Source organism: Melanotaenia boesemani, chromosome 16 (genome assembly GCF_017639745.1).
Source record: "Melanotaenia boesemani isolate fMelBoe1 chromosome 16, fMelBoe1.pri, whole genome shotgun sequence".
In the NCBI taxonomy this organism is placed as follows: Eukaryota; Metazoa; Chordata; class Actinopteri; order Atheriniformes; family Melanotaeniidae; genus Melanotaenia; species Melanotaenia boesemani.
Window position 1 is genome coordinate 21,410,617 of NC_055697.1, and position 10,060 is coordinate 21,420,676.

Sequence of the window (10,060 nt, forward strand, 5' to 3'; positions counted from 1 at the left end):
CAGCCTTACTGGAATGTTTCATTGTGAAAATGACATCTTACCAAAACGTAATGGTGGTTGATGGAAAATGTTTGTGCCTTAAATAAACATGCCCCATCAAAGATCTCGATCTGAAATGATACCATAACAATAATCTTTATTACTTTCAGTGACGCAACACATACATAGAGGCAAGATTGGTGTCCAGCATAAAGTTGTTATTTTGTTTTTTTAAAAATACAAATCTAACACTCAAAATAAATAAAAAACGTCACTAAGAAGCATAAATAAAATTAATGAAAAGAATGGTCAAGTGATGATTGAAGTATCTTGAGTATAAATTTGACTGCTCAAATATTTTTCCATGTTCTTTTCAGGATAGAACTGATTAAAGTGATAAACACCCATTTTTCCATCCACGCTGCTCACTGGAAAGTGAACCGCAGAATCAGTTGCCCTGTTATACAAGCAAGTCATGTGATGTTCTCACAACAGTTCCGCAGTCTTGATTCTGTGTTAGTATCTTAATTTTCACTTAGTCAACATGGCTTTAACCGGTTCTAGCTGGCTGGCCACCGGAGGAGTGGATTCCAGAAATCAATCATTCCAGGATCATTTAACATGGTAAACCTTTGTAATGTGGCTGCAATAACAGCAGGTGGGAGGAGAAGAGGACAAGAATGATTGCTTGTAAAACACATTAGGCTTCCATTAGGTGAATGCAGGTAACTGTAGCTCATTCACACATTCAGTTGGTACAAACTCAGCGGAATCAAAACACTCCTTTTGCTCTGTGACGTTAATGCATCTTTGTCCAAAGACTTGTTGGGAATTCTGATACAACTAAAGTCTCCTGCTGTGTTGCAGTGTTCTCTCAGCAACCTGACCTAATCCAAGCAGGAATCTAGGCTGGAGACTCGGAGTGGCCATGCAGGGTGCTGAAATGACCTTTCACCTCTCCACCTCTGTGGAGCTAGGTAGCTGAACTGGGAGAGATTTATCCAGACCGCAGGGTGGCTGAGTGTGCATGCACCTGCCAAGCCTCTTACAGAAAAGAACAACAGGGTACGACTTCTCAGGTGTCACAAAAGTACGAGACAAAAAGAATTTTTCAAAATATCTGCTTGGTGCTTGCATAGCTGCTGGGAATGTGTACGTAGAGGCTACCTGAAGTGGAAGAAGACAATCAGATCCATGTTTTGATTTTAATCAGATGCCCATAATATTAAATGGCCTTAAGAGAGTTATTTAATAGATTAAGTTATAGTCCTGTGTGTATGCATTTATTAATGGGTAGGTTAATGAGTGCATCTTTTAAAAATTCATAAAAATTTAGAATCCATCATTAATCCCAGCAGTTAATAATCCACTCTCCAACATCCTTCAGATTCTTACACCCTGTCCCCCACATGCACTATATCTGGTTGAAACAGGTCTGGAGCAACATGTCAGTGTAAAGTACAATTAACTCTGTCTTTCTTGTTCTCTTTTTTTGCTTAATTTGTCAGGCCAAAGCGGATTATGAAGTTTAAATCTTTTCAGTAACACCCTTCCTGGCAGCAAACCTAAGTTATGGGGGAAAAAAGCACTAAAGTTCCTTAAGAATTTTACCTTCGTTCAATGTGAATATTCCCTCCTACCTCCCTGATCTCCTTTCATCCCCCCACATTCTGTTTCTCAAAGCCTTTCATCCTGCATGTCCACTTTTCCATGGGTTGTTCTTTTCCCATCACTCTTGTTTACAGTCTTCCTCTGCTTTATACTCCTGATATGGTGTGTGTGATAATGTGTCTGACCTGGGGTTATGTAAATAGGGACAATCACATCAGTAATATAGTTTTATGATGCAACTGCAAAGAACATTTCTCTGCTCTAAACACCTCAGCATGATTAAATGAAAATCAAAACAGGAACAATAGTACCTAACCAGCTATATAAATTGTATATATATTGTTTGTGAAGTTATACATAGCAAAGTTCAAGTTAATTAGCTCATTTGAAATGGAATGTTTTTTGTTTTGCTTTTTTAATTACCAGAAACGGTCTAAGCCACTTATTTTCTTGGTTTTATCCCTCATATTTCCCCATGCTAATCTTTATAGGTCTCAGAACTTGATAGACATAATTTAATTTCCTCCATAACAATGCATCAGCTCTCCGTTTCTAACATCTTGGTGTCACCTATCTTAATTCCTGTAATCTAGTAAGGCTATTGGCAGATTGTCTTTGCTTTGCAGCTTGTTAGTGTGCCACTGTAGTGTACTTTCTCCAACTTTATGTTACACGTTATATGTAGGGTGTTGTTGGAGATAAACACCGACCATGACTTGAATTCGGATCTGCTCTCAACACTGATTACTCCAAGCAGTGCGCCCTACTGGTGCAATTTGGTGGTGTTATTTTCATCTATCAGCCGGTTCAGACTGGACTGATGGCAATCTTAACAATGTTGCAAGAGAAGGAGCTCACTCATCTCCTACCGTTAGAAATAGCAGCTCAACTTGTATCTTTAGCGATAGCTAGATTGGATTCCTTTACTTTGAATCTCAGTGTTTTAGTTTTTTCTTTTTAAGCTTTTATGGTTATGTTACATGGCTCCTGGTTTTCACTTTAACTTTTTGGAGTTGCACTGATTTATGGCTTTATAAAAAAGAAAAAAAAAAATCTGATTTATGTCTACGGCCTGACAAGCTAACAGGTAAATAGACGTGTGTGCGTGTGATTGCTTGTGCACGCTCATCTTCGAGCTTTCGCTTCCCTAACAACCTCAGATATAAAGAAGAGTAAATAAAGGGTAAAACAAACAAACAAAGACACTAGTCTCACCTTAAAGCAGAGAGACAGAGCCTGCGTGCCGCGCGCCGCGCGCCGCGCTCCAGGCGCGCCGCGCAGGAGGAAGCAGCGCTCTTTCTCCCATGTCTGCGCTCAAGCTGCTGCTGGACCAGCAAGAACAGCTTTGAACCGGTTTTGTCACCGGCTACAAAGCAGTAAGAAACGGATGCACAATGAACAGTGTTGGTGCAGAGCGCTTCCTGTTCACACAGAGCTCATAGAATACACCACTCAAAGACGAGCGATGTTTTGTAGTTAATGTATGAAAATATTTTGTTAGAAGAGGTTTTAATAGGGGAACCATCCTACATGAAAAGTTCCCGCAAAGTGCGCAGCTCCGCAGGCGCCTGCTGCTGCTATTGTAGATGCTGAGGTGAGTGCCGCATGTTTGTAACAAAATAGCATGCAGTGTCTGTTGGTGAAGTAGATCAACACTATGTAAAGAAAGAAAAATACACTTAGTGTCGTCGGTAAATATGTCGCCATTAGACATCCGATATATTTCCATTAGACTATAATTAGATTTGTATGTAGAAATATTGTTAAATAACATCCCACTCATTTATCAGTGGTACAAATGAGTTGTAAGCAAACCAGACTGCAATCTGAGGAGCGTTTCATTAACTTTTATGTATAGTAGTCGCATTGCGAACAGCGAGTTTCAGAGATGGTTAATGGTGCTGTACAAATTATTAATGACAGCGGTCTGAAAAACCTCATGTCAGCAAGGACGTCGAGTCTCTATATGTTTGTTAGAGCTGATTCATGGAAGGGGCAGGTTAAAGGTGCAGGGGGAAACTCAGCAGTGCAGGTTGGCCTCATTCTCTCCTCCTCTAAGGTGTGGTTAGGCAGAAAGGAACAAATAGGGCAGCCAGCCATCTACAAACTGCAGTCACTTTGAGCTTAGAAACATACAGGTGACTTGCCTGTTTCCCAGGACAGGTGTTACAGCAGCCATTTCTTACATCGTGGCTAGGAGTAAGTATGCAGTGTGAAAACCTTTGTTATAAAGAATTTCCAGGGACAATAACGTTTGTATTTCACAGACCCCTGTCTGGATTATTTTGCTATCAACTGTGATGTTTTTTTTTTAATTCCCTTTTCAGGAAACCCTCCTCTGTCAAAGCTGTAACAAATCCCAGTGGGCACCATAAACATCAACGTCATGACTTCGTCTGAGAAAGTCCTGGATGGAGGCTGGGGGTGGGCTATTGTTGCAGCATCCTTCATGGCCCAGCTCCTGGCTTATGGATCACCCCAGTCCATGGGTGTCTTGTACCCTGAGTGGCTGCATGCCTTCCAGGAGGGCAAGGGTTTGACAGCCTGGGTTGGCTCTCTTGTTGCTGGAGTGGGATTAATTGCCAGTGAGTATAATTTATTGAGTAATAAACTTTAATATAAGTAATCAACATGGCTCCACATTGCAATTCAAGAGACGTTGTATTTTTGCTACATTATTTGCAAATTTAAGAAGATGTGTATAATCTTTCAGCTCTTGTTTTCATACTGTTTTGAGAATCCAATGTTTCACTGCTCAGTAATACATTGGCACTATTGTTATAATGAATAACAATTTACTGACATTTATGGTTCAGATACTGTTCAATGCAGAACTCTAAATGTTCACCTTTACACCTGTTGTCCTACTGTTTGTTCCTTAGTCATAATCCAATTTGATGCAACTGATAATGGAGGAGACACCATACTTGTTCAAAGTCTGAGCAATGCCTGACATATAAAAGAGCATTTCAACTCTCTAAGGCATGAACAATTTGGATATTGCAGTATTAACAGGTGGAAAAAGTGGCATCACACATGTAGCCACATTGTGGCTCCCTGAGCAGATCTGCTATTATTGATTTTCAACCAGAGTAAAGCAAGTGCAAGTCATCCATGATATGAACGTAGGAGGATCATTTAGCTCCAGTCTAACCACAGAGGGAGCAAAAGAGTCAGATCTAGCAATACATAGGGAGAAAACACATAGATTTGAGTTTTGTTAATTTATTTGGTAATAATGTAACAACACAGGTGCTGAAAGATGAATTAATAAAGAAAATCAACCTTTTAGTAATTTATGTAAGGTGAACTATGCTCCAGGAGTGTTTAGCAAACAGGACTGTTGATCAACTGCGGCTTTGGCAGATATCTCTGTCTTACACAGAGCTGGCCTGTCAGTCTGGCTTCTTGCTGTCTTTCCCTAAAGGATTGAACCAAAAATCAAAACTGGACAGATCTGGCCTCAGGCCTAGGCAAGTCCATGACATGTGTCCCAGCTGTCAACATGCCGCTGCACTACAGTTCCTACTGCCTAACAGCAGGGTCTCCAACCCCCAGTTACAGAGGCAGGCATCAGTAGCAAGGTCTTAGAGGGGTAAAAACAACAGTAAAGGTCACACAATCACTTAAGCAGCCTCAGGATATGGGCGTATACAGAGCAGTGATACAAACCACATTGCACTTAAGTTTCAAAATTGCACCTGGCACTAAGAGGAAGAGGTGGGTATTGTTAGATAGTGAAGAATGAGAAGTTTTTCCAACCTTAAAATAAGTTGAAATAGAAATTAAAAGAAGCTGGACTTGAGCAATGAAGATGACAGAACTTCTAAAAGGTTGCCAGAGTGAACCTAATGTCATGTGGCAGTCTCATGGTCAGAGACAGCAGGGTCTCATCAGATGATTTTGAGTTTCTCAGAAACTATGTTATTAAGAACACGAGAAATAAAGGAGTGCATATCATCACTGTTCTCTTTCTTCATCTCCTCCTCTCTCAGGCCCTATCTGCAGTGCTTGCGTAGACAACTTTGGGGCACGTCCTGTGACTTTCTTCAGTGGTGTAATGGTGGCAGGTGGCCTGATGCTGAGTGCCTTTGCTCCAAATGTCCAATTCCTCATCTTTTCCTATGGGATTGTTGTTGGTAAGAAAATACTGAATAATAATGGAAAACATCCTCCTGTATGTTTTTATACAGTACTCTGCTATAGGCATATATAATGCTACTGTACAATGCTACAGTAAAGTGACCTGATTCACCTGACTGTCAAGAAGACTTTCTTGAGCGGTAATGAGAAAGAACATGTCAGATCTAACTATTATGTGTTATCAGAAGATGATAATACCCTCAATTGCTTGTTAATGAATACCACTGCCAGTTACATCATGTAAAGATATACAGTTAACTATCAGGCTTTTTTTCAACACTGCAATGAAGCCTGATTCCTATTTGAGCTGTTAATGCCTTTGTGCCCTCATCAGTGCTGATGTGTGCCCAGCACTACCTGCCACCTCTAATCAAATGTCTGCCCAGCCTAATCCTGATAGTGAACCCTGTCAATGTCTGCACTGCCTTTATGTGCAGGGAGTGCTGGAGAGGGAAGTGTATACATATTTGAAGACGGAGATTTATTTTTAGAGATGCCCTTAGATAGCTGGCTGCAGCTGAGCAGGCATGTGTAGCTTGTTTACTGCTCATTGCACTATGTTTTGCTTAGTGTAAACACCTGAAGCACAGTGCGCTCTGAACTTACAGATGTACTCTGTAGAGCTCATATGATGAAATAAACTGAGCTGAGTGTTTGAAGTATTACAAGACTACAGTAACAGAATTTCCCCTTGTATCTATTCTGGTTTTTAAATAATTTTAAAGGTAGAATGCTTTTAACTATTTAATGTTGGCTAATGTGCTTTCTTCTGGTTTTTTTTTAAGGTCTGGGTTGTGGTCTTGTCTACGCAGCCACGTTGACAATCACCTGTCAGTACTTTGACAAGAGACGCGGCCTTGCTCTCGGCATTGTCACCACAGGTACTCCCACTTCCCACTGCCCTGAGATCTCTGGTTGCACACATCTGTCATGCATGAGCTGCTGGGAGCTATAGGAAGCCCAGGTAAACATTTGTAGTGTAGCGAAGGCAGAGTAGTCTATTATGTAGACACTTGGACTGGCGGCCAGCGACCAGATCTGGCCTGGCTGAGAATTAAAACTATTATGGTTATAGCATCAGATGTCTGACAGCACATTTTTAACTTTATCAGACATAACTTGATTAAGAGGGTTGATAATGCCCAAAAAAGTAAGCATCTCACCACCTAAATGTTATCAAGTTGTCTCTGTATCACATAAACACCAAATTTTTGTCTTCTCTGGTTATTCAGGAACAAGTGTTGGTGCATTCATCTACGCCACCGCTCAGAACGAGCTCATTGTACTGTTTGGCCTGGATGGCTGCTTGCTTATCATCGGAGCTGTTGCACTAAACCTTATGGCCTGCGCTGGCTTCATGAGGCCCCTTAACATGCCAGGGTACTACCTCAAACAAAAGGCCGCCCTAGAACGCAACACGGAAGAGCAGCTTTTTGTGAAACCACCGCTGGATGACTTGAAGATCACAACGGGTTTCACCATGCCAACCCCAGAGAAAAATCTCACAGTGAAGGAGTTGCTCATCACCATCGATGCCAAGGACTTGGTCAATCAAACAGAGAAGAAGAAAGAGGCTCCCCTGGCTGGGTTAGTAATTATGAAAATGATCAAGAAGAAGCAGATGGCTTATTCCAAGTACCTTCACTCCCTGTATGAGATCCTGCAGGACCAAGTCATGGTGGCCTTCTGCATTGCTGTCTTTCTTTTTAGTCTTGGTGCATTCCCACCAGTGCTCTTTATTGAAGATGTTGCACAGAGTGAGGGACTCATTGAAGAAATAAGTGTCTTTCCTCTTGTATCAATAGGGGCAGTTGCCACTTGTGTAGGTAAACTAGTGCTGGGTATCCTGGTGGACATCAAGTGGATCAACGGCATCTACCTATATGCCTTCACTATGTTTGCTGGAGGTTTTATACTGCTCCTTATCCCAATTACCAAGAGTTATGTAGGACTGCAGATCCTGTCTGCCATCCTGGGTTTCTTCTCTGGAAATTGGTCTCTCACCTCCTACATTACCACTAAGATTGTTGGTTTGGACAAGTTGACCCAGGCCCACGGTATCCTCATGTTCTTTGGGGGATTTGGGATCATGCTTGGACCCCCTGTTGTAGGTAGGATACTTTTTTGTGTACATTTGTAGGCCTTAAAACACTTGTAATTGCTCTATTTTATCTAGTGATCAACTCAATGCCATGTTTTCAGAGACATTAAAAAAATCAAAGTGTTATGTGAGAAACGCAGTTAGAATAATGATAACTTCAGTAAGAGCCAAGTTGTCCTCTTTTAGCTGACTGCTTTATCTGTCAGGAAGCCCTACTGACTGTGCTCTCTGTGTGTGCTTTTCTCATCACTTTTCAGGGTGGTTCTTTGACTGGACACAGTCATATGACTTAGCGTTCTACTTTAGTGGGAGCTGTGTGCTGTTGGGATCACTCATCCTGTCTCTGCTCAGCCTTCCCTGCTGGAACAGGAAGCACTGCGAGAATGACAGACCAGAAGTTGAATATACCAGCAGCTGTGACAAAGTTGCCTCAGTAGCCTGAATAGGAGCACATTTTAAAAGGACCCAGATCTCCCACCTGCTGCTTTACAACTGTTCTTCAGCCAGACATGAACCACCTCTCAGAGGAAACTTATTTTCTCTGATCATACAGGGGTATTTCCCTTATTTCTGCTGCCAGGGTTTAGCATACAAATCTTTTGAAAATACAGGCCTTTCCCATGTTCTTTGCCTGTGTTTCTCAGGTTAAAACCATCTACTACAGATCTTTTTAAAGGTTTAACTCTAATGCCTTTGATTGCCTTTTTGTTTATTTGTTTGTTTGTTTTTTGTTTTTGTTTTTTTGTTTTTTTGTTACTGCCTCATTTTATGAGGTTACCTGAACAATGTTGGGAAAAATTACAGTGATTCTACAGTGTTTGTTTGTTTGTTTTTACAGATTCTACAGTGTTTTTGAAAACACGGTTTGCTCCACTGTAGCTCTAAAAACATGAAAAGGTGCCATTATTTAGATTCAGAAAAAAAGGAAAATGTTTGAAATTGATGTAACATAGTGGCATCTAAAAAGAACTGCACATATGATCACCAGTTTTCCTGCAACAGAGAATTGATGCATTTAAATAAAGGAGAGAGCCTTTATTTTTTGCTAATTAGAGGTATTACTTTTTTTTGTAATATGGTTGTAATACATATCCTAAATATGCCACTTTATATGTTACCAAAGCATCTGTGATAATCAATGCCTGTCAACACATAATGCCTGTTGGAACAATACAAAAACCTTGCTTTCTTAACCATTTTTATTATTACATTCATCAAATCAGTTTGTACTGTTTTACAATGGAATGTGTTTCACACAGCTTCAATTTCTGTATCTGTCAGATGTAAGTTAGGGTAATTCAAAAACATGTAAAACCAACAAAGTGATTTCACTGTATTTACAACACAGCATGTTGGTCCTCTTGTGGTATGATTATCCAGACCTCACTGGCGTTTAGTTTGACCAGCCTTGTACTTATCCACCAGACTGTGTGTATCTGTGTCTGTTTTTACAGTATGTGTATGTTTCTGCACACGCATGTTCACATATGTGCACAGGTTTATGCGTGTGAATTGTTTGATAGAATTTTGTATTAGCCCTAGATTATGAAGCCCTATGTGCTAGTGACCTTTATATGCACAAAACCAGCCATAGAGTTGTTAAAATAGTCTTTGTTAGATTTTTGTGGCTTTTAGAATCTTTTGAATGTTGCTAAACAAACCACTATAGATGTCCTTGATGGTTCCAGTTTCAGGTGTGAGAGTAAACTGGGATCTTAGTACTTGTTTTTTTTATATACAAAGAGGGTATTTACAAGGTTCAGCTAAGTACCGTTTGTAGAAATGAGACAGTATGTTGTAACTATTCCTTTTTTATTTTCTGTATTGTATTTATGCCCGCTTTTCTGTTTCATTGTTTTATTTAAAAGGTGCCAATAAAGATTTTTGGATAAATGCCATTAGCCAATCTAATGTTTCTATCATAGAGCAAAAGGTAACATCTATCCATTTTAATTAAGGATAACCACACAAAGGTTCGGAACTCTAATGAAAGTAGGTGTAAAAAAAAAAAAAAAAAAAAAAAGAAAGTAGTTGATGTTGCACTATTATTTGCCCATTTAACTTCCTTAAATAGGAACAGAGTGGGGAGAGGAAGCATTTCCACAGGGTTTCAGCTTTGCATCTTGAGCCGCTCAACTTCTCCTGGCAACCCTACCAATGGTCGCCATAGTTACATATGTATCACGTGGTTGGTAACATAAACAAATTTTTTTCTGGCAAGCAAGC

At 40.2% G+C, this 10,060-nt stretch overlaps 1 protein-coding gene across 2 annotated transcripts; it reads left to right on the top strand.

Moving 5' to 3' along the window:
* The first annotated feature begins 2,929 nt into the window (after positions 1–2,929).
* On the top strand, positions 2,930–9,727 carry LOC121656163 (monocarboxylate transporter 9-like). Of its 2 annotated transcripts, none has more exons than XM_042011231.1 (6): positions 2,930–3,184; positions 3,918–4,175; positions 5,586–5,729; positions 6,519–6,614; positions 6,966–7,844; positions 8,092–9,727. In XM_042011231.1, exons 2-6 carry the CDS (start codon positions 3,977–3,979, stop codon positions 8,274–8,276), a joined length of 1,503 nt encoding a protein of 500 aa, XP_041867165.1. In that variant the 5' UTR covers positions 2,930–3,184; positions 3,918–3,976; the 3' UTR covers positions 8,277–9,727. The 2 variants fall into 2 exon arrangements, with proteins under 2 accessions (XP_041867165.1, XP_041867166.1); XM_042011232.1 differs by lacking the exon at positions 2,930–3,184 and adding an exon at positions 3,210–3,789.
* Positions 9,728–10,060: the final 333 nt, after the last annotated feature.

Excerpts from the sequence above, each read along its gene's own strand:
- LOC121656163 (XM_042011231.1), top strand. The coding sequence starts at position 3,977 with ATGACTTCGTCTGAGAAAGTCCTGGATGGAGGCTGGGGGTGGGCTATT. Across the intron at positions 4,176-5,585 it reads TGGAGTGGGATTAATTGCCA|GCCCTATCTGCAGTGCTTGC; the intron begins GTGAGTATAATT and ends CTCCTCTCTCAG. Across the intron at positions 5,730-6,518 it reads TTCCTATGGGATTGTTGTTG|GTCTGGGTTGTGGTCTTGTC; the intron begins GTAAGAAAATAC and ends TTTTTTTTTAAG.